Genomic DNA, 25,280 nt, shown 5'->3' on the forward strand with positions numbered 1-25,280 from the left:
TTGCAGAATTATGGTAAAAATCCCACCATGCCACTTTTAAGCTTGTCCATTGCTCCAGGATCAGTTGAATCCTTCCCTGCATTTGACCACATTTGCCTCAAATGGCCTTGATCTGCAACAGTCAAAGCACATTTTTTTTCCGTATTCCAACACAGGGCTTCAGTCGCTGTGGAAGGTGACAAAGTTTGCTTTGAGTGCGTATGATACTGTATGGGAGACAAAACTCCATGCGTTGAAGAGCTTAGGGTCTAATCTTCAGAGACCTGCTGATAGCTCTAACACCATCATAGCAGTACAGAGAAATGAACCCCGGCGTGGGGAGGAGTCTGACCGAAAAGCAGAAGAGCCTGCATCTGCCAGGAACAGCTTGCCAAACACAGTGTGTCCATCCCGCCCGTCCCTTCGCGAACGGGAGGGGATCAACCAGCTGCCCGGGTGTGGAAATACTTGTCAAACCCCCGTCTCTTTTCCCTTTTGGATCTTCATGTCTGGTTGCTTTCTTACAGCCTTTGACCCCCACCATGGCCTCTAATCTAAAAGTCATCTTCCTGTTTCTTTGGTTGCTTCAGTGTGGAGGTAAAAAAGTGGTTTTTTATTCCTTTTGTTTACTTTCACGTTTGTTCATATTAGAGCATTTCCAGCTGCTATCTTTTGCTAATTTTCAAAGATCCCCTCTAGGAATTTGCACGCTGCTGCTATTTCTGTCTTTTAAGCATTTCAAAGCTGAGAGAGAGAATCCTCAAGAAAGGAGAAACATGGGAGAAGGGTTAGATAACCTAAATAAAATGGTTTGGCTTTTTCCCTGGCATGTTCTTCTCAAGCTAATGGCTCCTGGGATACTGTAAGAAGATGGATCTCTCCTCTGTTTTGTTACAGCAGTGCTTAGCCATGTCTTGTATAGAAACTGTATTCATGTGTGTTCTGCTGGGTAGAGATGAGGAAAAGGATGATGAATGATTCTGGAAAATTAAGGCCCAGAAGAAACCACCTGGGTTATCACTCCCACAGTGCCTGCAGGATTTTATGTTACTGTCTTTCCATAATATTGTATCTAGTGTACACAGGACTGTGGGCTCACAACAAATGAGCAGGTCCCTTAGGACTGTACTGTGTCTTCGTTGCTTTTACAGCTAAGAACCTTTTTCTAGTGATGTAACCTAAGCTCTTCCTTACTTTCAGGCTATTGTCCTTGGCTATGTCATCTGTAGAGGATTTTTCTTAATGGATGTTACTTACCAACAGCCCTTTCTGGACAGCGGCCATCTCCTCCCTCCATTATTGCCCCCCACAACGCTTCTCCAGTGCTCAGCATTCAGCAGCACTCAGTCTGAGTTGCCTTTTCCAAGGCTGAGTCCTGCTGTGCAGAGGTGATGCTGCCATTGCGGTGCACCGTTAGTGCACAATGACAGGAAAGCAAGCCTGGCTGTGCTCTGGGACAGCTTTAATGCCTTGTTATGAGCCTGTTCATAAATGCAGAACCCCAGGGAATCCCATCAAGAGCATGAATGGAAAAGCCTGCTGATCCCCTACTTTCTACTTTCCCACCCCCCTTCTATTTTCGTGTCTCTGAAAGAATCCTTCATTTTGTAAGATGACTTGTGTGTCAGTTTCCAGTTCCCTTTTTCAAAGACAACAATGGTTTGCACAGGCTTCCTCTTAAATTTCTTTATATGTGGTGTTATGTCAGCTGCCAAACAAATACATGCAGAGACTGCCTGGTGTTAAACCCAGATTTGGCTGGGAAGTGAAAGAGGTCCTGTACCCCAGGCTCCTTACTAGCCTGGGGTGGCTTACTCTTAGTTTCTTTTATTTTTCTTTTATTTCTTTTATTAAACAGAACAGGGAGTGAACTATGGTGTGGTTCCCCATCTGTGCTTATCCATCCCCCCCTTATAACTCCTGACATCATTGTCTACTGAATTGCAGTGATAGATCACTTTCAACAGCCCTGTCTGTGTAAGGAGGAACCACACAAAGGGCATGATCTCCCATCCCATCTCTTTGCCTAAGATACTGTCACGTACAGATACTTAAGATCTGCACTCTTCTGCAGATAGTTCCTGTATCTAGCATTGAGTCTTGCACTTTGCTGCCCATTTACGGCAACACAAGTTTGATTAAGCTGTGTCTTATTTCTCATGGCCCTGGTGCTGGCCCCTGTACAGAACGTGCAATTTCCTTCCTCACTCGTGCTTCAGAAGTACACAGCCCCACTGATAACACCTGCTTGTGTACAGCACCTTCACTGGTGCAGAGATGCTGAGATGCCCAAGCAGAGATTCGTAACTCAGAAGTTTCAGGAGATGTCCAGCTAGCGTTTGACTTGGAAAATCGCTTTCTATTCATCCGCGGTAAATACAGTCTCACAGCACTGCAAAATCAGTTCACTTCCTGCTTCATTTCCTGCCTTTCTGTGTGCTGGCGTTGTACAGAGGAGCTCACAAGGGAAAAGGGCAAGCCTGTGAATGCAACAGGCTATTGCAAATCACACAGCAATTACCTAAGAGATGTGGCAGATCGCACAGGCCACATGCTCTGAATCACTCAGTTTCTGACAAGGGCCAACACTGCGTGCTACGGGTGTGCTTCTTGACTTACGGATATTTTCACAGTGTGATCCTGTCTTTGAGGCAGCAGTCCTCTCCTGACTTAAAGTGATGATAGGTGATGGCTAACAATTATTACCCTTACAGGGGGAAATGTTGATGTTCAGCAGAAACCTCCAATCCAGGTTGCGCTGCTCAAGGAAGGAATATCCATCCCCTGTAAAGTCATCTTTCCTTACATGCCGAGATACACCAGATTTTCGATCTTCTATTACTGGATTAATTCACTGGGCCAGAAAACATCCATCTATAGTAGGTCGGAAAAGGTAGAAATCCCTTCTGGAAAAGAGAATAAGACTGCTGTCATACCTTATAACCACAGAATCATGCCACTTGAAAACACCTCTTCTACTGGCACATACTACTGTGAGGTCAAATGGAATGACATCCAGAAGATGGGAAAGGGAGTGTTTGTCCTTGCTAGAGGTAAGTGAACAACCAGAAAGGAAGGGAAGTACGTTAAAAATCAGCTGGATCTAGCTATGAAAATATAATCTTTGCTTTTCTTTTCCTCTACCCAAACATGCTACGAAGTCAGGTGGGAATAATACTTTATGCTCAATACTTAATGCCATCAGAGTTGAATCCACTTTACACAGGTGACCTATGCTACTTTTCCCAATGCACAGATGGGACGTGAAGATGCAGTAATTTTTATCTGCCTTGCTGCAGCCTCCTGGGAGCAGCAGGCTTAAAGGCAGGACCTAACTAGGGAGCCTGGGCACTGGGTGCTTTTAGGTGCCAGTGTTCAGGAGCCTGCCATTTGGTGTGGGTTAGCCTTTAGCAGTGTGACAGAGACAGTTGAACAGAAGCTCGGTGGTTAGGGTGGTCGCTGTAATCAGATGTACAGGTTAGGCACTCAACATTTGGGGCTCACAAACAAGTTGGGAGCTCACCATAATCCCTCCACCCCTTTTCCAGGTGGTACAAGGGGTTGGTTGTTCCGTTAATGTGCAGACTAGAAGGCACAGGAGAACTTCATGCCAAGATAAGAGGAATGCTATAGAAAAGCGTTAAGGACATGCATGCTGCTGACTGGCGGGATTTGCATTACTGAATGCTGGATAAGAAAAACTTCTTACAAAGTATAAATGTAAAGAGCCATGATGAAATAGCTTTGCTACACTGGTCAGAGGGTGCCTACAATACCCACCCTGCTAGTTTGTGCAGCCTGTGTGCTTTCCACCTTCTGTCTTTCTACCCCTATCACTGAAGACCTTTGCCAGGCTCTACCTACCACCTTTCTTGGCTCTCATAGTTATGTCAGATCCCTCTAATGTACATGAAGTGCAGCTGCTCATATCCTGCCTCTTTTGCGTGATGCTTCAGCTGCACCCTGCTCTCTGTTCAGTCAGGCTAGGTTTTGAAGGGTGTGTGCATCTGTGCCACCGTATTCTGCACTGCTTCTGTAGTTCAGTTCTCCCAAGGCTCTTTCCAGGGTTAAAAATGCAGCAGGATTGTAACTTCCACTCACAGTGTGAAACTTCTGTCTTATTTCTTACAGGTACAGGGTACATACAGACCTCTTATGGGTGGCAAATCCTCATTACAGTAACTACTCTTCTTGTTGCTTTGAGCATCACCGCAACAGCTCTGCTTCTGTGGAAAAGAAAGGCAAGTTATAACCAAATAAAAAGCAATACCTGACACGACCCATTCTAGGAATTTATTTCATTTGCTTGTAACTTGGCTGGATTGGAAGTCCCCACGCTAAAATTTTCCGTGCTGGGTGTCTGCCTCGGGTTTATTTTCTTTTTTGAAGTTCAGTCTTTCTGAGACAAAAGATTACAGGAAAGACAAAACAAGTCATTGATTTGTCCATTAAAGACATTCTGGTAATCATTTTGACTCTGGCATGCTCTGCTTTAGAGCAATGATCTGACACAGGGCAAGAAGTCACACTAGCGGTGTTCTGTCCCTGAGAGTAGCCTTGTGATGGGTTTTTGGAAAATTGCAGTTTGTGCATGCTCAGTCATGGCTCCTGTGAATTTAGCAGCTCACTTAAAAGGGGCTCCCTGTGAGCCTGCCTTACCACGTGGTGTGGGTCAGACAGGTAATGTTCTGTGCACCCAAGCAAGTCTGTTGCAGCCCTGGTAGCAGGAGGAGGGCAGGACTTTCCCTGTTTCAGGATGGGGACTACTCTGGATCAAGGTCACAACCTGGTCGCAAGGGGACTGTGCAACTGTATTCCTGAGCTGTGGCTTGGGCGCCATAGAAGAAACCAATCTGCAGTGTGGAGGGGATGGGGACCAGAAGCTTGTGCATGTGTTTGGCAGGGAAAACATTAAGAGGCAGAGTGAGAGGGTAAAGTCAGGACAAGGATCCCATGAAAGCCTCTGTGGAAGTTCTGACTAACTGGGAAAAGAGAGAGAGAGACAAGGACCCAAGGAGCAACCTGCTCTAGTTGACTCTGCTTTGATCAGAGAGGGATTGGACTAGACAATCTCCAGAGGCACCTTCCAACAGCAGTGATTCCGTGAGGCTGGAAGAAGCCTCGGGAAGGAAACTGGGACTGGAATCTGGAGTGAGGGAGCACTGGAGCTTGGAGGAGGGTGTTTAGACTAGACTGATAGGGCCCCTTAGGTAAGCGGAATAGTGGCACAGGTTGGGACCAGCTGGGGAAGGAAGTGGAAGCTAGGATGAGTAGCTGAGGGCAAAGGGGAAACTGGAGTCGGGAAGAAAGGGTGTAGAGAACAGAAGAGCCAGAAGTAGGACTGAAAGATATGGGTGAGACAGAGGCCCTGTGGCCAAAACTTTGGGGTCATGATCATGGAATCTCTGTTGTTTGGGGGAAACCTACTGCTCTGCATACTGCCACCTTCAGGCATGCAAATAGCATCCCTTGCTTTCTTCCAGAGATCTCAAGGCTGGCTTAGAAAACCTTGATGTCGTTTAGAACAGAATTTGGGGATTGTTTTTTTCTAGGTAGAATATGCCCCATATTTACTCTTTCAGGCTGCTCCCTGCCACCATGAGAGCAGACTCTCTGAATGCATGTTTTATGTGGAGGCTGTGCTGCTGGTATAGTCCTACAACTCCAAGGAACATCAGGCTCCAGCACACACAGTCAGAGACCATAAGGTTGAAAACAGAATGGCAGCAGCTGGCAGACCTGCTAATCTTGTGAGACTTACCTTGCAGGCAGCCTGGGTAAGGAGTGTAAGCGGCAGAGTGACCGGGCTGGAGCCAGGCCTCCATGTCTGCTTGCTTAGACAGTCTCCATGGGGATAAGGAGAGGGGCACTGTCATGACTTGCTGATTGGCATCTCTAGGTTTTGAGGTGGGCTAGCAAGTCTCAGGCCTACAGGCTCTCCTTGGGGCCCAAAGAGATCATACAGTCATTACATTTGCCCTCCTGCAGAACACAACCCATATTTCTCACCACAGCTTGCTCAGACCTGCTGGTTTAAAAATGTTTATCTTTAAGAGAAGCTATTTAGCATCCTCCTTAGTTACTAATGGACTGGAAAGCAGTTCATCGTTTTCATGTGATGTGAATATAATCATCCCACTCTTTCTGAATTAGAACTGAGATACTTAGCAAAGCCTTCCTTTTCTGCCTCCTCTCTTGCTTGCTGAGCAGCGCTAGCTCTTATCTGTGCATGAATGGAACGTGTTCAAGGAGAGCTCATCTGATGCAAGAAACGTTTCAGAGGAAGAGACCTTCTTCCTTCCACCCCATGCTGGACTTGCACGTCAGTGTATCACTGACTATATGTCATCATTGACGGTTGTCTGGTCCTATTCTCTAGATTCTATGTATTAGCAAAAGCTTCCTGGCCAAATCCTGACAAAAGTCACTAGATTTTGCCTCTCTGAAATTCCCCTGCACGCTTGGAACAGGGCCCTGCTTTACTCCCTGTCCTACAGCATCGCTGTGTGCTGTTAAATATGTACACCCTCTGTCCAGCTAAGTTTCAGTGGTGGAAGTGATTTTTATGTATGCAGAGAGCCAAGTTCTCCTTTCCTCTGCTCCAGTGTAAGTCAGCAGACTCCTCCGTTTTACCCCGTGGTGAGGAAAGGGACCAGCCTGTGTTATGCAGAGTTGCTGGCACTCTTTGCTGTGGAAGCACTCATTGGGTGTGCAGGCAGCTGGCTTTGACATGACATTGGTGTTCACTTCACCTGGGGGGAGATGGTGTTTTCTCCAAATGTGTCATTTGCTGTCTTGTCCTGAGCAGGTGTTGTGCCCTGTAAAGAACCAGCTAAATATCCGGAGACAGAAGGTGGAAACGCAGCCTCCTTCAGCCAGCCCACCACCACCATCTCCTGTCTATGATGTGAGTACCAGATTCACTCTCCATCCCTTCTGTCTGCATCATGGTACAACCCTTCCTTTCCCTGCCCTGCCAAGGTACAGACAATGCCAGTATCATGACGTGAAACATAAGCAATACCTGTGTGCCAGCCTGGTACTAGTGACCTTGCTCCTGTGCTCTGCCCCGCTTAGCTCCTCTCAGGACTGTGCACATTGTGTGTCTTCATTCTGATACCACTCGTGGCCTTCCCAGTGCCAAAGCCTCGCACCATGCCCTGCTGGGCAGCATCCTTCCCTCTGCCAGCACTGTGGCAGCAGGGAGCAGCAAGTGTGGGGCCAGAGAAGGTTCCTGGTGGTAGAGATACAACTGTCTCCAGAAGTCAGGAAGAAAGAGAGGATCCCAGCCCCACTTTGTACTGTAGAGTGTCTCAAGGACATGCCCTTCCCAGCTGGAGAATGATGACTTAAGAAAGAGGCAGAGGGAAGTGTTCCCTCCAACAACCCCAGCTGTTTAGAGCTCCTGCTGTGACACCTTCACTGGTGTCAGTGTCAAAGACCACTGCAGTCCTGAGTAGGCTGACTAGCTCTCAGGGGAAAGGGAGCAGGAAGAAAGTGGAGTCTTTTTTTTGAGCATTTCCCTTTTCATTGCATAGGATCTCCTTTTCCATTCCCCAAACTGGGGAACTCCAAATCCCACTCATCAAGCCCAGTAGCTACAGCATCATAGAAAATAGGACTGGAGTGGTTCTACTGAAATATCAAGCCCAGACCTCAGCTACTTCAAGTAACCATGACCCATAATCCCAACTATAACCCATTCAGCTCCATTTAAAATTGATTCCTTTTCCTCCTTTTACTCCCATGGGAGGAATGCTCCACTAAGGTTTCTTTTTTTCCTCGTGATCTGTGGGACAAACAAGGAGGAATAAAATAAAAGTGAGTAGAAAAGGATGTTGCCTGAATATTAGGAAACCTTTCTGCTGTGAGGTCTATAAGGACTGGAAAAGTCTCTCTGAGGAAAACCTGTAAGCTCTGCTGCATTAATCATTTAAACTAAACGAAGCAAAGCTCTGGAGAATGTACTGCAGAGAGGAGCAGAGCTCTGCCAAGGAGGCAGGAGACCTGGTGGGAGCAGATAGGAACAAGAGGATGGTCCTGCCCCCTTCTCATTCTCACTTGCAGGTGGGGGGGCACCATTCAGTGGCCCTTTAATTTCTGGAGTAGAGGTTTAAAAGAAAGTACTATGTATTGTATGTGATACATTTATTCTGGGCAAAAAAGCAACGGTTTGAGTAAAGGAGGTTGCAGGTTATAAACCTTTTCATTTGTAGCAAGTAATTTCTTTTTAATTCAGGCTTATGAAAATCCAAATGGGTAGTTTCCTGCTGAAGTGGATGATTTCTGCAAGGAGACAAAAAAAAAAATCAAATCCATTTCTCGCTCAGTCGGCCTCGTCATGCATCCTTAGCTCCATCTTAATTACATGTTTCATCATGTTGTTCTGTTCAGGAGGCCCCACTAAGGCTAATATAGCAAGCCAGCAGAGCTAGCCTTAGGCACAGGCAGTCCCTGGAGCTGGCTGGGTCCCTGTGCTTGCAGGAGCCCTGTGGCCCCAGCCCGGCCAGCCTTCCCCCAAAGCCTGTTAGCCACACACAGCTGTGCCGAGCTCTTAGCCAGCCTGGTGGGGTGCGCAGGGCAGGTGGCTCAGCCCTCTTTGGCAGAGCTGCAAGCAGCCTGTGACCACCTCATGCATGCTGGAGGGCACGAGCCCGCCCGCTGGAGGTTGCTTTATAGTGGAGCAGCTGCTGCAGGGTGACTTGTTCAGGCACGAAGCAGCAGCTCCCGCCGCAGACATGGCACGTGGTGAGAGCAGGGCTGCGAGGTGTGACAGGGAAGTTAATGCGGGAAAGAGGGCAAGAGCCCTGGGATGGAGACCCTGCGGTGGATGGGCCCTCCAAATAGGTGAGGGGAGCAGAAAGCCAACAAACCTTATTTCCTTTGAAAGATGGCTCTGGTGCCCCACTGCTAAATTTTGCTGGGACTCTGCATGATGTAAACCCAGCCCTGCAAACTGTGTTTGAAATTAGGTGTGAAAACCCGTTGGTGTTAAATTGAGTATTGAACACAGTGCTTAATTCACAGGGAGGGTGGAAATTTATGGTCAGTATTGGGGTAAGCTAAGGCAAGGAAAACAGAAGGACGAGTGAGAGGTAACTCCAAGTGATGAGATAAAGGAGGAGGCCAGAAATTAGGGGATCGGACAAGAGGCCAGCACACAACAGATGTTCTATCCGTGGGGGAAAGCAAGAGGTCAGTCTGAAAAAAAGTCAGGTAAGGGTATCACAGTGTCCTTGCAGACCCGGAGCTGGGAGCAGGAGCAACAGGAGGCAGCACTGGACATCAAAGCAAGGTCTTGGAACTGGCTGGTACAGCTCATCAAATTCTCTGTGTTACCCTACATGGCAGCAAGGTTCACCCCTGGAGTGGGAATGGTCCTAGCACACCTTCTGCAAAGCTACCCTGCTGAACATCTCTAGGAGGAAATGCTTTCCCCGCTGGCTCTTCCAGGTGCCACCATTTACTCATGGTCCCTGGGGGTGGTTGTACACAGTGAAAAGCAGCTGGTAGCAAAAAGCCCCAGTAATAAGGGAGCAGCTGGGCACCCACTTTGTTCCCACTACACTGCCAGGTGTTCCTTGACCTCTTTGTCCTCTGCAGCCCCAGAGCAGCTCTACCTCACTGCACTGCCCAGACCCAAACCTGTATTTTCCTCTGTCTTCCAGCTTAGCTACCTAGTTAACAAGCAGCTTGGAAATTGCAATCCAAGTGACTTGCTTCATCCACTTTACACTTCAAACAAGCTTTTTCAGCAGCAAAGAGAACTCATGCAGTGCAGGAGGGTTCCAGAGCACAGAAGGTTTTCCTGGTGTGAGGGAGACAAGGAGGCTGCCTGGGGACAGGAAGGCGTATCTGCCAGTGGGGAGGAGAGAGGCCTGTGTGCCTCCACTGTGACAGTAGCAGGTGGTCAGTGACCAAGTAAAAGTAATTAATTTGCAAATGGCAGTTGAAGACACCCGCTTTCCGACTGGCCAGCGAAGGACCCACATTGTCAACAGCCTCCATGGGAAGAGGGCTTGTGGAGGAAGGGAATCTTTTTTGGAGGTTAAACACCAAAAGGATTCTTCTGGCTTGCGAGTGGCTTCAGACGAGTGCAGTGAAAGTGGCAGTCTGTCCTGCCAAGGGGACATGGAGCCAGGCTGCTGGGAGCACAGCACGCGGGACGAGGTCCTCGCTGTGAGCATCACAAAGAGAATTGAAAATGAGGCGAGGGAAATGGGATTTTCTGTGTGCGCATGTGCACATGCAAATAGTTGGGAATGTATGTGTAGGCAAGCGGGTTGTTGGGAGTGGGAAGCAGACAGGTGAAATAATTTGATATTCCAGGAGGAGGAGTGGGAATGGGAGAGACGTGTGGTGCTCCGTGCACTGCGCCCCCCTCCTATCTGAGTGCTTGTTTGTTCCGAGCGCCACTCCCAAATGCTCCTCTATCATCTGGTCCTGTTCAAACCACCGTCCTGCTGGCCATCATCCCGAAAGATGGTAAGTGTTTGCAACTCTGGATGAAACGATGAAGGTTCAGGTGATTAGCAGCCCCAGAATCAAGCTTCCATGTTTTGCTCACCCTCCTCACTGCGTTGCAGGGTGCCTCACTCCCTTTGCAGTCTCTCCACTAATACCATCTGCCCCTCTTGCGGCCGGAGCTCCTCCCATCTTCCTGTTGCCAGAGAAACAGCCACCTTGGCAACCTGCTGTCATCCTTGAAACACACATGGAAAAGTCCTCCTGATTGTTATGTTTGATCCTTCAGGCAGATCTGGAACATCACTCAAACTGACATGCATCTCCTGTGACACGATTATCTGGGGGACCAGCGGGTGCATACACATGTAGGGTGTTCTCTGTTTCTCTGTGTATCTGTGTGGGACCATGGATATGTTTGAGGGTCGGAGTGTATTGATTTTTTTTTTATTATTATTTTTTGTTCACTCTAAGAAGAAAGGAGAGTTCTGACTTACAGAACTCCAGACAATAAATAGAAATCATGCCCAGTGTAGGGTTTCCCATTTTTGGCAGCCCCTGTGCTTAAGCACCTTCAGTCTCACCCCTCTTCCCCCTTTCGTGTGCCCAGAATAAGTGCAAGTAAGAGCTTGTGAGTGTCAGGCACCTAAACAGTCCTGGGTGATGCAGAGGGCTGCCTGTTACTTGTGGTCCCCATGGTACACAACATCCTTTCATGTGGCAGAGGGGTCTTTATTCTGCATTCTGGGACAATTTGGAGCAGAGGAAGGCAGGAGCATTGGCATTCTTCTCCACTGCCTTACACAGGGTAGGTAACATCAAAGCCTGTCTCTGTGAGCCTGAAAAAGGAAGCTGATGCAGCTGCACTGTAGAGATTTCAGGGGAAAAGAATTTTCTCTTTGCTCAAGTTCAGGCCAGGAACTTAAAAATTTCGGAGATGACAGTGGTTCCTAAAACATGTCAGGCACAAGATGGGGAGCAACACAGTGGACAATTAGTTGTCTTAAACCTAAGTAAGTTATTTGACCCCTACTCTTTTCTCTTTTCCCTGTGCAGTGCCTGGATTCTCAGCAAGTTGATGTCTATTCTACCCTCAAGAACAACACAAACAACCAGTCACTCAAAAATAGTCCTCCAGGAAAGGTAAGGGCTGGGGCCCTGTTCTTGAACACTTCCCTTATGCACTGCACACATGGGGAAAGAAAACCCACAGAGTCACCATGGCCCTAGCAGGCACTAAGTGTGTCTCCAGTCCCAACAAAAGAGGGGAATGGGATGTGGCACCCACTCCTCAGCTGGGCTGCACATATAGCCTATCTTCCCTCTTCCGGCAGAACAACTTGTTCCTGCAGCTCTAGCAGTTCTGGAAGTCCCAGTTTCATGGAGATGCTTTGCTGTATGATGTACGATGAAAGGCATTGAGGGGTTTGGCATTGCTGCTCCCTCTGAACGGGACAGATGTTCATGAAGAGATGGCCAGATTCTTGTCCCCACTGTTGCCCTTTCCAGATTATTTAGGCAGCTGAGAATTCCTCCAGGGTAGAAGAATCTGTGTCCCTCTGGAACACGGGTCCTCAAACTTTTTCAACAGGGGGCCGGCGCACGGATGCAGTGGCAGGCAGTCATCTGCGGCTGCTTGGTTCCCCCCCAACCCCCGGCAGGGGAGGGGGCTGGGGGGGTCTGTAAATACCGGAGGCTGGATTGAGGACCCTGGGGGGCTGTATCTGGCCCATGGGCCGTAGTTTGAGGACCCCTGCTCTGGAATCTGTGTCAGACCCTGGCCACAGCTTTGCTCTCACCAGCATTAAGCACCTGAGAGCCCTTTCATGGTAGCAGAATCTAAGATGGTTTGAACAGAGAGGCTGAGCTGATACAGCCTCTGTCAGCTCTGGGGCTCAGGAAGAGGCAGTGTGGGTGGGTATGTTTTGGGCTTGGATCTTCTTGCTGGGCTGGGCATTAGGAGTTACAGACAAGGAACTAAATGCACTCATAATGAAAGTAGCTGCAACTAGGAATATGCAGATCAGTTGTGGTGACCACATGATGCAGAGCAGAGGCCCACACAAACCTATGCTCTGCCTTTAGCAGGCATCAGCTGTTTCATAGGGACAAAACTTGCATCATGCACCCCAGGGAACATTTCCTTCCTATCCTCAGAAGTCCATTGTTCTTTTACCCTCCAGACCTCTTATCTGCTTAAAAAATACATTAACTCTTCTAACACTGGGAAATGTTCCTGAAAAAGTTTCTTACTTCCCCTCACTGATGTCCTGTTGGGGAGAGTTCTCCAGGCTGCAGTGTGGACCACAGTGCCAGCATCAGTTGACACCATCCCTCTGTTTCATGAAGGACAGTATTTTCCAGTATCTGAAGCATTTTCACAACTCCCACCTTTTAGGAAAAGGTGGTCTAGAATCAAACAGCTCCCTCTGTGTCCGAGCTACTTGCCACGTGGTCTGGTCCCAAAGCCACTGGCCTCCTGCAGTTACTGCTGTGGCACCACAGTAGTTGGTGGTAGCAAAGGCAGTGTCAGATATCTGATTATTGAGGGGAAGGATGGGTTGTTTTATAGTAGGCTGTCTTATACCTCAGCGCACCATACGCACTGGAAAAGACAGCATCCCTGGTTTTGTGTTCTTGCTGCATTTTGAATTAGTTGTATAGGGAGAACAGTACATCCTGATCCCTCTTCCCTGTCCTATTTGTTCTTCTGTATACCTTTACCAGCTGTCCCCTTTGAAATGATTCAGTCTGGATGATGAGATGCAGTCTGTGTGGAGCTGTCTGGGCTGCAATGAATTGCTTGTGTGTGGCCCACACCACTCAACCACTGCTTTGAGGGGCAGCAGGTCTGTAAAACAGAGCAGGAGCAAAGCAACAAAGCAAAAGCAAAGGAGCATCTGTGTGTGAGTGGGACTGGCACTGGTAGTGTCAGCCAGGGTGGGGTGAAGGGTGAAGCAGAGATGGGAGAAACAAAGAAGAAAGCAAAGAGAAGGGATGGGATGAGCACCAAGAGCAGACACCACCAAGTGTCCTCAGTTCTTGTGCTGGTCAGAAGAAAGGGAAGTTGTGAGTCGCAGGTCCCCGTGATCTCTGGACAGGAGAATTTTATTGTGCTTTCCACTACTGTTGTAAGCACCGTGATTAGTTTCTCTGTCAGTCATCCTGGGCTGTGACGGCCTGGGACACATCCTCCAGCTGGCTGTGCCAGAATATAACAGGGTGTTTTCCCCAAGAGCAAGACTTGTGGGCCAGTGGGTTTGGGCTGTGAGTGGTAGCTGGGACTGCTGAACAGTGGGTGACTCTGCTGCAGAGGGTCTGGGCCAGTCCTTGCTGTGGGATGCTGTGCACAGAGGGGGAGCTGTAAAGGCAAGCAGGGCAGAGAGCCCCTGAAACAAGAGCATTGGCATGCTGTTGCATTGGACTGCCAGCCAGCTCGGGTAGCAAGGGGTTAATCCCGCATGCTTTAGAAGTGCCTGCACTCAGCACTTTTGTAAAATGTTTCCCTTCGGTGGTGGCAACAGAGAAAATGCTAGTGTAGGTAGGGCTTCATTCACCCGGTGGCATTTCAGCTACTTGCTGTGTAACCTTGCTTACAGCAGGCCTGTGCCACACAGCGCTTAAAATATCAGTCTGTCAGCGCCTTGTCTACACAAGGAACGGTCGTGAGGAATAGACTCAACTGCTGAAGAAACAGGATTGAGGAGGTCAGGGAATTCCTCCTTCACAGAATCCAAAGTGATTTATTTTTTTACCAAGTCCAATTTTCCCTCCCCTCCCTGTCTGACAGCTTTCTGGGGAAAGAGTGACAAGTAAAGGAGGCATCTTTATCCCTTGGGCTGGATTAGTCACATTCGTCTCTGGCGGAGCAACATTTCTCACTGTAGTGGCTTCCGTTTCAGCAGATCACTTATAGCCATTTCTAACAGAACAAACGTCAGTGTCTGCTTATTAACAATTAATTCATCATCTTTTGAATAATTTCCCTCCATTTCTTTTTTCTCCTTTTTATCATTCTGCAGACACCTAAGAAGCAAGCAACTCTAGAAGAATCCTCTGATACACTGTATGAGAATATCTAAGAGGCAAAATCTGACCCTATGTGGACCAGAGAGCTTTCTGTACGGCAGAACTACTCTCTTACACCCCCAGTTCTCTGCAGAGATCCACAGCAACCTCAGGGCACAACCACAAGGGACTTGTGAATCCCTGGCTCATTCTAAACTGCCCTTCATTAACAACAGAATGCATCTGTTCAAATCCCACCTAGGCTCAGTCTGCATTGATGCAGCAAAGCTATTTTGCAGCAAAGCCGTTCGATGCAAAAGAAAAGCTGCTTTTGTCAGGCACTCACATGTATTTTATGTATGCAGATGGGATCTGTGCAGGTTTCTCTCACCTGGCCTGGCTGAAATACTTAAATCTCGTTCCTCTGTAAATGATAGGACAATCCAGAGACCTCCCTGCTTCCTGGCTTGATCTTCCAATCCTGACCTGCAGCGGTCCATCTGATCCTGTGCCTACGGCTTTCCTGACATGGCCAACAGGCCTTCATGCATAGTTTAACCGAGATCCAAGCCTCCACCTGCCCATTTTTCCTTTCTCAGGAACCCCACAGTGAAACATGCTTTCTCATAATCTGCTAATCCCATCAAGTAGTCACAGATGCCTGCTGTGGCCATACTCAGTCGACTCAAATCAGTGCCTCCAAGTAAATGCTTTCCCTTCAGCAATATCAGCAGTATACAGTGAGGACTGGATGCACAGACAGAGATAAAGATGGAGAAAAGGAAAACAGAGGAAATATCCCTGCCTGGCAACACGTCTCAGTGGCAGTGCTTTTTCCAGAACAAGGGAAAGGAACAAGGAGGTGGGGACCCGAGGAAACTCCCTTGCTGGGGCTGTGTAAAGCCAAGCGGATCTGGGGCCAGGTTGCAGCCCAGAGAAGTTCAATCCAATTTCCTGTTCTTCTTGGCAAGGGGCAGTGTTATTGCTTGGGATTTTGAGCCTCTGTGCAAATAGGCATGTACCCCTGCCCCACCAAAACCAGTAAGTTTGCTTTTGTTTCAACTCGCCAGTATTTCCCAGAAAGGGTATAAGGCTCCTTTACCCCCATCCCTACACATTTTTTGGCCAGGTAGACCAGTTCTGAAACCTAGAATGACTGGAGGGAGGAGGGACACCCTAGAGGTGAATTTTCTGTCTAAGCTTTTCTCTGTCCTGTCGGCTGGAACTTGCCTACCATTTGTGCTGATGCATATTCTAGTTCTGATGGGGAAGAGTTTACATTAAATATCCATATAACATGATCAAACTAGTGGATCAAAAAGCTGAAGCTGTTTTATCTCAGATTAAAAACCAACAAAACAACAACCAAACAGAACAAACCCAAAATAAGAATATGCAGCATAACTTGAGAGAAATCATAGAAACCTCTTTAAAGAAGAAGATCAAATTAAAATTGAGCTCCAGGGTCATAGGACGCTCTCTACTTGAAGATAATGCTGCTATGCATCAGAGATAGAGGCTATGGAAAATGTCTCCGGGGCCTCCAGCCTTCCTATACTATGTTTAAAGAGATAATCCGCTTATTGCTTTGCTCTTTTTATTACAAGAGATTTCAAACATGCAATTTGGACTTTCTTTAACCACAGGAAAATGCTTGTTCTCTTCCCAGTGTTGAGGAATTCATTTCAGAAAGAGCAATGAATCGACAGCATGGCCTATTAGACCCCTTTTCCATTTGTTACATGGTTGTGACAATTATAAATATTTTTGAAGTAAAAAAACTTGGTGTTTACTAATAGGACCAGAAAATACTTGTGTTCATAGAAGAGTTTACAGAGAACTGTACAAGTATAACAAGGATTGTACAAATATAACAATTCCTTCCTTAACGAATTTGAAGAAATGATGAGATGAATTATAAATGTGTTGCAGTATGGCAATAAAATATTCAGCAGAAGCTGGTGGGTTAGATGTAAAGTAAAAACTTTCAAAATAATGCTGCTTAGTTTTTGTGGTTTTCTTTTTAAATTTTGTAAATGCTAAAAGTACTGGGTGCTGCTGGAAATTTCCTGGCAAAGATCCCACTTTGCAGTGAATTGATTTGTCTTATCTTTCTATTACCTTTTTAAATAGTATGTTTCTTACATTTATGCCTGAATGATTCTATACATTAAGTAGCTGAAGCTGTTTAAAATGAAACATGAGAGGAAGAACAGTATTTGGAATGGAAAAGGCTATTCTAGGACAGCCAGTGCTAAAGTACTGCAAGAATCACACCAGGTTCTGATCAATTAAGTGAAAAAGTAAAAATTTCCAAGAAACACTGGCAAGTCTGGGGATTTGGGCTGTGCTCCAAAGCTTGCCAAAGTCAGGGGGATTTGTTGCGTTGATTCAATGGGGTTTGGATTGGCCCTGCAAGGGTAAAAGGCTGCTGCATGAGAAAAAGGAAGTTTGGAGGCTACATAGCCACAAGCTAATATCACTTCTTCAGCATCCTGCGCCATGGGCAGCTGCAGTAGCATCAGAGTGTGTGAGAGAGAAAGGTATAAAGCAGAATACTGTGAGAGCAGGGATGTTTTTAAATGGTATGGAGTTTTCCAAGGAGGTATGAGGAAATGCCTTCAGGCACAGGTAGGAGAGACTAGGAAATACCATGTATATAATATTGGTATAGCTACTTTGTAGCAGAGATTTGTTCAGGAAAAAGGCAGTCGTTTGGTCTTTTTGATTTACCTGGTTCTATGGCCCATGAGAATAGGTGCAGAAAATTAGTGTTACCACCAATAGGAAAGGATTTCACTGTTAAGTGTTGAGCAGTTGGGGGCGGGGGGAAGAGATATTAAGGATCGGCTCCCCCAGCTCCACAAAGGTGGGAGGTGATGACTGGCTTGTGTTCACTCTGCACATTTTGCTTTAAAATGAATGTTGAGAATGGATTTCTCTTAAAAACTGTGTCTCTAAGGGCCTCAGCTCCACCTGCTTCCCACAGCGTGATGCTGTTATGCACAGGACATGCTCTCAGGTTACAGTGGTATAATCTTTGATTCCCAGGTATTTGAATTATCCTTTTGTATTGAGAGGATTTCAGGGAAGTGGAGACCCATTATCAAAGTAAGCAGTGGTGCAAGGTGGAAGTGTGTTGCCTGCCTTCTTCTAAAGGAGATGCTGTGTTAGCACTAGGATCCTTTGCGCTCTCCAGCAGGTATGAGCCTGAAAGATTGCAATGGCTCACCATGATCATCCTCAATGTGTCGTCTTAGCTGGCATTGCTGCAAAGGGTGTTGGTGACACTGAGGTCATCTACTCCCTTTAAAACAACTCCTTCACAATGCTTTACAGCAAATCCTAATTTGAGAAGGCAGAAACTGGGGTACACTTGATTGGTTCGTTGGTTTGTTGGTTTCATCCTTTTCTGCAGAGGACAAACTCTTGCACAGGTACTGTTGTGTTGTAAGAAACACACCAACTATATTTTGCCTTTATCTGTAGATAAGAAAGAACTTGCTGTGGTGGATGACGACAATGAAATGTATGTCCGAGGTGCAGTCCAAGGTGTTCTCTTTCATCACTCTTTCTTACACTCCTTTTTCCTTCTCAGGGGTGTCACTACTGTAAATCATCTCTAAATACTCATCTAGGCCTGGTTCTTTATCAAGGGGAGTACTTGACTGAACAGCACCCAAGTGGAATGGTTATTGCTGCTCTGGTTTGCACTGCTGTCCCACCCAGCAGTGCCCTAAGGGCATGCTAGTCTGGGCCAAGGGCAGAGGTCTCTTCTTCCTGCTGGGCTGTCTCTTGGAAAGACCTGGTGTTTCTTCAGCCCTTGGCCCTGCAGTACTGTGACCCTGTGAGACAAGGATTTAGGGAAGGCAGTGACTGAAGCCACCAGATGGTGCCCTAGGTCCTCTCTGCTCTCCTTCCTGTCCCCTACCTGCCCACATCCCCCTGCCAGCTCCCCTGGTAGCCCCCAGACCACAGACTCTGGGGGTGGACACCTACAGCCATGCAGAACATTCCCAACCATCACTGTCTTCTGCCCCTAGGGCTGGTGCCTCTGGCACCCTTCACAGCTTTGCACCATAGCCCAGGTGCCACCAGCAGTTGTGAAGAGATGAGGGCAGGACAGGTTCCCCTCCTTTGTGTCTGTGAAGCCTGGAGAAATAGCTTAACTTGGTACCAGGGTCTTGGCACGGGGCTGCCCAATGTGAGGGACAGGAGAGTGGCTGCTGACACCATCACTGGGTGAGACTGGCATCTGAAATGCACACTTAGTAAGATGTTAGGGGCTGCTTGGAGATGCCAGCACCTTATTTCACCATTTGGAAATGTCATCTTGCCTTGGGTTTGGGAAAACGTATTTTGTGTCCGTGGTGAGAAAATTCTTTGCAGTATATGCTGCTCCTCTTTGCTGTGTCAGGAAGCTGATGAAGGCTCAGATACTGCTTTTTCTGTGTTTTGGGATTCTGTGGTGGTCAAGATTTGCCATGCACAGTGAAGTATCATTAAGAGTTTATAAGCAAAAAAGGACAAGGTCAGAGAGCACTAGTGGTCTTCAAGGGAAGAGGAGAATGTGAACCTTCAGTGTCTTCTTTTGCTTGATTCTAGGGCAAGCCGGTCTCCACTTACTGTCAGGGATAAAATGTTTTCCTTTGTTAATGATAAAATAAAAATGCAGGTTACTATTAGTAACTAGTATGTTACTAGGTACTTCACTATTAATAACCAGGCCTTCAAGCTGCCAAATTGTGTTGTGAGCTGTGTATCTGCAAGGTTCACAGCACCAGCTCTGCAATGACACGGCCACCTGGGAACAAAGTGCGATGGTGCTTTGACAATACCAGGCAGGTTCCCATGAGAAGTGACACAGGAGGGCAAGTTGTCAGCTCCTGAGGCAAGGACTGTTTAGGCAGGAGGAGTGGGCTCACGTTTCTGGGAGGGAGTCTTTCTCCTCACCAGCCGATGAACCTCTCCTGGGGCTCCTCTTTTCTTTCAGCTCTTTAAAGTATGTGGGTTGTGTTGTATTGCTCCGGGCCACACGAAGGTTTGGATATACAGCTGGTAGGGCCAGGCAGGTCAGCCACCCTGCTTTAAGGAGTCAGAATGTAATTAACCAAATTGGAACAGGGTGAACATGGAAAAGCTAACATATGGGCTTCCTCAAAATATTACATCTTTTAATAACCAGTCAGGGCCTCTGGTTTCTGTCCCATCTGAAAGATTTGTCTGCCTACATTTTTGTGCAATGATATCTGAGTACGTCCAGTGGTAGTAATTGTACCCAAAATACCTGTACCACAGTGAGCTTCCCTCCCTTGTGAGGGAATTAGCCCTGTAATGCTACTAACAGTGCTTTTGGCACTGACACGTGCCATTAAAATAAAAGATTTCAGAAGTCCTTGCAGGCTTAGTATGATGTTTCAGCTTCATACACAGAAAAAAATGGAGACTCGGGAGGTTAAGTGACTTCTCCAAAATTGTAGAGAGTTAGAGGTGAAGCTGCGTAGAGAATTCAGGTTCCTGTGTCCTTATTTGTATCAGGTTGTCCAGGTAGGAGCCAGTAGCTAGGTGGGTAGTCCCTGTTTGAGCTCCTCATACTTTAGGAAAAAAGGAAGTTTCTTCCTGAGTCGCCAGCACCGGTTTCTGCAGCACTTTGCTTCACATTTTTTATTTTTTCATGCAGGTGTTGATCAGGCTCATGTCTGCCTGTCTGAGGTCTGTTTGCTGAGGTAGCATAGCTGCAGGAGAAGTTACTCCTCTCTTTTACAGAGGTATTCACCATTTTGGCAATCAGGTAAAGCTTGTCAGAGCCAAATTGTCATGGAAAGCCTGAATATGTATGCTGTAATTCCCCAAATAAGTGTTTATGGAGGGAATGTGCTGAGGTGCCGCTCATCTAGCTCAAGAAGTCTTCCTGATTGCTGAAGAAGTGTGTGAGCATGTTGAGAGGGGTTAGACATGGAAGAGTAAATGGCTGCAGCTGTTTGTTGCAAAGGCGCTCTCTGCTGTGAGGAAAGGAGGCAGGGAAGTCCCTACCATCCCAACAGTTGGATGCTGGAGAAGAAGGAGGTGTGAAGAGATGTGATAATGCTGATAATTACACGAATGGAAATGCTTGTCATTCTTTTTAATGTTTAAAGGAAACCACAGTTTTGAGGTGATGTAATTCCTGCTCGGTTGGGTTGTTTATTCAGGCTGTGCAGTGCTGCACTAGCACATGGGGAAGAGAAAGTAAAACTTCAGCTTGGCTTTTGCTCTCTTGGGATTTCTGTACACTTTCAGACTCATTCAGGTCAAGGCAGGGTGTGAATCTGAAGTACAACAGCTCTTCTGGCATGGCCTTCTGTACAGACCGGCCCTTTGCTAAGGATTGTGCAAAATGCAGATGGGGATTTTAAAGAAACAAGTTTAACAGAAGGAGTTGTAACTCTTCTTCTTCTCCTCCCCAAAAGATATAAAATAATCTTGCTGTCCATAAAAATCAGGTTAGCTATTCTGGGTTCTTGCAGAACTAAAATGAATGTAGCATCTCTCATTTCCAGTCATGGTAAGTCACCAGATATCAATTCTTAATTGCTTGATTAATCTTGAATTTTCAGAGCTGACAGTGCCTGTCCTAGCACTTAAACAAGAGCTACATTTAAAAGAAAGGAGAAAATACTTCCTTTGTTGTGTTTTTCTTTCTTTTAAACATAACCTGCAAGGTAAGAGCATGGAATTACAGAGAGGTTTGTATCATATATTGTCCTGAGAAAGACGGGCCATTAGGCAGAGTACAAGTGAAACAGTCAGGAGGTTCATGATAAACTAGAGGGATGTAATGGATTATTTTTAGGATGTGCTTCAGCAATTCATTACAAGACTATCTCAAACCCAAACATTAGTACATTTACATTTGGTGTATGCTTGTGCATGTTAGGCCTTGGTTTTCATTTAAATAAATAAGCAGAAAAGTTTCCTTTATGAAGATCATGACATTTCTAAGTAAAGAAAGGCCATTTAAGGTCAACAATTATGGGAGACTATACCTTTGTGTGCTTTGTATCTGGTTGGACTGGTAATTATCTCTGCACATGCCTCCCTAAGGGGTCGTGTTAAAAAAATATAGACCAAATAAGAAAAGACATTCAAACCCCTTATAGAACATTTATAAAATTGTTTTGGCCTTCCTATAAAATTGTTTTGGCCTTCCCCTCCCCCCCCCCCCTCCATGATTGTGTGTGGCACATCCAGGATGCAGAGCAACATAGTATATCAGCCCTTGCTTGGGAGGAACATATTATACTGTCCAGGCTCCTTTTCTGTATGACAGGCAGGCGAGAATATGTGCCGGCACGGTGTGATGTAAAGTTGTTAGGGGTACAAGTTCAAGTTGGCTTTCCTATGTTAGAAAAAGTGCTTATCTTGATCTCCTCCCTCTAACTAAGGAATAATAAAGCCTCTGATTTTTTTTCATTCCAATTAACCACTGTATCTGGATGCTACAGTCTTTCTGAGAGAGGTAAGTGCCATCCAGGACATCTACTAAAAAATCTGTGTAATCCAAGGGAATGTTATGGTGACAATATCAAAACACAGGAGTGCCACTGCTGCTTTCTTACCAGATGATGAGCTGGTAACGTCTCAGGAGAATCCCAGCGGTAAAAGGGAAAAATTCTGACAATACAGACCCCACACACACTCCCAACTCCTCTGAACACAGCATTCCCTCTATGGCTACCTGCTGGAACTAAGCATGGTTATTTTGGACTACAGGTGTAGTACTGGGCTGAGACCTAGTGCTTTCCAGATGTCCCGGTTAGTGGGCAGTTAAATGATCCCAAAGGCATATTGTCCTCATCTAATCCTTTCCTGCAGTTAGGGTTTCTTAAGTGGTTTCTTGTATGCTTTGCTCCATCCAGTCTTGTGTGAATCAGGTGATGGGAGCTCCTCTGGGATGCCATCTTGCAGTCTTGTAGATTAATGTTTCCTTTGCTTAATTTAATTTACATTTATACCATTTATACTCCCTCAGACAACCTTAAACAGTCTTTCTCACTCCCTGGTGCTTCTCCACCCCTGAAGTTCTACGGGCAATTCCCGTGATGCTCTTCACAGTTGTTATTTGGCCAACCTACACACGCTGTAATCCCTTCCAGCTTTTTTATCATTTTATGTTCCTCTTTTTTTATTTCCCCCCAAGTTGTTGACATCTAGCTAGCACTGAGTTGTCCAGAACTAAACATGTCTTCAAACTGCGGTCTCACGACTATATTAAAAAATGGGACTATTGCCTATATCTCTGAGAAGAGGTCTCTGCCTTTACAACCCCAAATTAAATTAACTGCATGATTTTTGCTGCCATATCACATTGCAAAAACATATTAAATCTGCTGTCTCCTGTCTCCCTGAGGTCTTCTGGTATTTCTGCTTTCAGTGCTTGAGTGCAGATGATTCCTCTCTTCACCTCAGTTTCTATCTTTCAGTAGGTTGTATGTTGTACCTACTGCCTTTTTAGACACATGGGATTATTCAGGGTTTCCCTTTGAGGAACAACAGTGTGATTCCTTACATATAAGTAAATTCTCTATTTTTTAGCATGAAATAGTCTGTCTCCACCATTTCCCCTCCAAGCCGTTCTATGATAATCTGCCTGAGTGCAATTAAAAGGCATGTTACTCTTTGGTTTCCAGATTTCCTACTTGTAACTGCATAGAGCGCTGGCCTTTATGTTAATAACCTGCAACAATCTGTTTGAACACCACATACTGAGGATCACGGGTTGAAACTCTTTTTCTGGAGAAAGGGAAACACTGTTCTTTCCTTAAGAAGTTTCTGTTCCAACTGTCAAGAATATGGATTAGCTTTTCTTTGGTGGGGAATGACATATTAAAATGTTGCTTTGTGGAGGAAACATCTTTCTATGGGTGGCTCAACACTCTGAAAGTAACTTCCCTGGGAAATAAGGTCTGTCACAGAAATTGCTATCATCCTTATTTTCTCTGGTATAAACGCAGAGCAACGTGAATAGAGGAGAGGAAATAAAAAACCCCAACCTCATGAAACCAAAACACTTTGCTCCACGCACCATTTTCTTCCTGGGGAAAGAACAAGAAAAAGAAAAACAAACCCTCCATGTGACAGGTGTTATTCAGATCAGCTAATGCAGTCCTAGAAAGTACGTGGATATTACATTTATGAAAACAGTGTAAGAATCGATACAGAAGGGAATACATTTTATCATACGCTATTTCACAGATAAGAGAATCTGGAAGAATCAATCAAAGCAAGCAAGACATTATAAGTGGCGTTGTAGCCATGATGGTCTAAAGATCCTAGGGAAGCAAGGTTTGTGGCAAAAGGTGGTATCTTTTATTAGATAAACTGATAAGGCTGGAAAAAGCAAACAAGCTTTTGGGCACAGGGTCTCTGTATCAGATCTGACAGAAAGCAGCAGTATTCAAGCTAACTACAGGTTTGATGCGGTTGTTCTTATTTTAATCTAATTATATTCATCAGTTTGACCACTTGAGAAAAAAAGGAGCACCTATGAAGCAGAAAGGGCATGAGCAGAAGTGACTGACAGGTTGTTGGTTCTCTGCTGGAGCACTAGCAAAAAAGGGTTGTTTGTGCTGGTGACAAAGGGAGAGGTCAGCAGGGAGGCTGTAATGGGCTAGGAAGGCAACACCTCCATTAAATCCATGAGCTTTAGTATCCAGGGATTATAAGTTTTAATTCTGAGCTTTATCTTTTGGGAACATTTTGTATGTCTCCTTTGGGATAAGGAACTGAGGGGTTTGAGTTGTTGCTGTCTGACAGATACTCTCTTAATGATGAGTATATGTTTCTGTCCTTTAATGGCTGGCTGTACGCACTCATTCTAAGACAGAAATTATTTAGTTTAATTCACGTGGTTTCTGTGGGGGTATCTCGTGTGCTGGGTGAAGTGATGAACTGTAGAGATTTGGGATGAGTTACATGCAGGAACAAAGAATTTTGGCGGTTTTGCTAGGTGAGGAAGGGCATTGATTATGCTGTCTGTGGAGCGGTACTGGTGTATTTCATGTTTGATGCTCTGGTGGTATCTGGTTCTATTTCATGTGTTTTCATCTGCGGATTTGCTTCCTGTAACAAGCTGGGAAAGGGAGAGCCTGAAGGTTAGAAGAGACACAGGGAAAAAAAATCTTTCTGAGACAGTAATTTAAAAGATTATTTTATGTATGAATTTTAGCGTGGAATATTATCGCTATCAGGGGCACATGGTTGTAGGAGGGAATGCTACGGTACAGACTCTGAAATAAAAAGCAGAAAAACAAATTTGCAGAAAGCTAATGTGGTCAGAGACTTTGCCAGTCCTTGCTAATTTTTGTTGCACAAGACAAACACCAATTAAACCCTGAGTCCTTGAAAAGTGATTTTCTAAAATTGCTGTTGTTCCTGTCATATCTTTATTGTAGTAAATTCATATCTACTTTGCTGGAAAAGTGACCTTGCTGGATCAAGCAGATCACCAGTGTTCCCCTCAGTGCAGGTGCAACAGTATCTGCAGGGCTGGCTGAATCTCACAGCTTCTTGGTGCGTTTTGGATGGCTGCTGGTCTTATTGCATCCACTTTATAGGGGAAGTTTTATGGTCTGTATGTTCTTGTGTATGTGCTAGCTTGCAGGGTGCTGTTTTTTAATGTCAATTGTGGTGTCTAGAAAGCTGATGCCAGTGTAGGAGCAATCTTGGGACTGACTAGAGCGGCAGGGAAGCTGCTCATTGAATTTGCAGTTGTATTTGATGAAAGACGCTGAGGTTTTCTGAGCTGTCGGCATTTCTGATAGAAATGTCATCTGTGTTTCCTATATACA

General features: G+C 45.9%; 2 protein-coding genes across 3 annotated transcripts in view; both read left to right on the plus strand.

Moving 5' to 3' along the window:
• The first annotated feature begins 333 nt into the window (after positions 1 to 333).
• NFAM1 (NFAT activating protein with ITAM motif 1) lies at positions 334 to 16,447 on the plus strand. Its single transcript, XM_005237394.4, has 6 exons — positions 334 to 576; positions 2,694 to 3,032; positions 4,111 to 4,220; positions 6,788 to 6,886; positions 11,500 to 11,586; positions 14,466 to 16,447. Exons 1-6 carry the CDS (start codon positions 522 to 524, stop codon positions 14,523 to 14,525), a joined length of 750 nt encoding a protein of 249 aa, XP_005237451.1. The 5' UTR covers positions 334 to 521; the 3' UTR covers positions 14,526 to 16,447.
• Positions 6,846 to 25,280, plus strand: part of TCF20 (transcription factor 20) — a 150,171-nt gene continuing 131,736 nt past the window's right edge. For both annotated transcript variants that reach the window (XM_055809326.1, XM_055809325.1), the window contains exons 1-2: positions 6,846 to 6,886; positions 11,500 to 11,586. The gene's annotated coding sequence lies outside the window, so the exon portion shown is untranslated. The remainder of the gene's footprint in view (positions 6,887 to 11,499; positions 11,587 to 25,280) is intronic.

This window comes from Falco peregrinus, chromosome 6 (assembly GCF_023634155.1).
Source record: "Falco peregrinus isolate bFalPer1 chromosome 6, bFalPer1.pri, whole genome shotgun sequence".
NCBI lineage: Eukaryota > Metazoa > Chordata > Aves > Falconiformes > Falconidae > Falco > Falco peregrinus.

Excerpts from the sequence above, each read along its gene's own strand:
- NFAM1 (XM_005237394.4), top strand. The coding sequence starts at position 522 with ATGGCCTCTAATCTAAAAGTCATCTTCCTGTTTCTTTGGTTGCTTCAG. Across the intron at positions 3,033-4,110 it reads AGTGTTTGTCCTTGCTAGAG|GTACAGGGTACATACAGACC; the intron begins GTAAGTGAACAA and ends TATTTCTTACAG. Across the intron at positions 4,221-6,787 it reads TGCTTCTGTGGAAAAGAAAG|GTGTTGTGCCCTGTAAAGAA; the intron begins GCAAGTTATAAC and ends TGTCCTGAGCAG.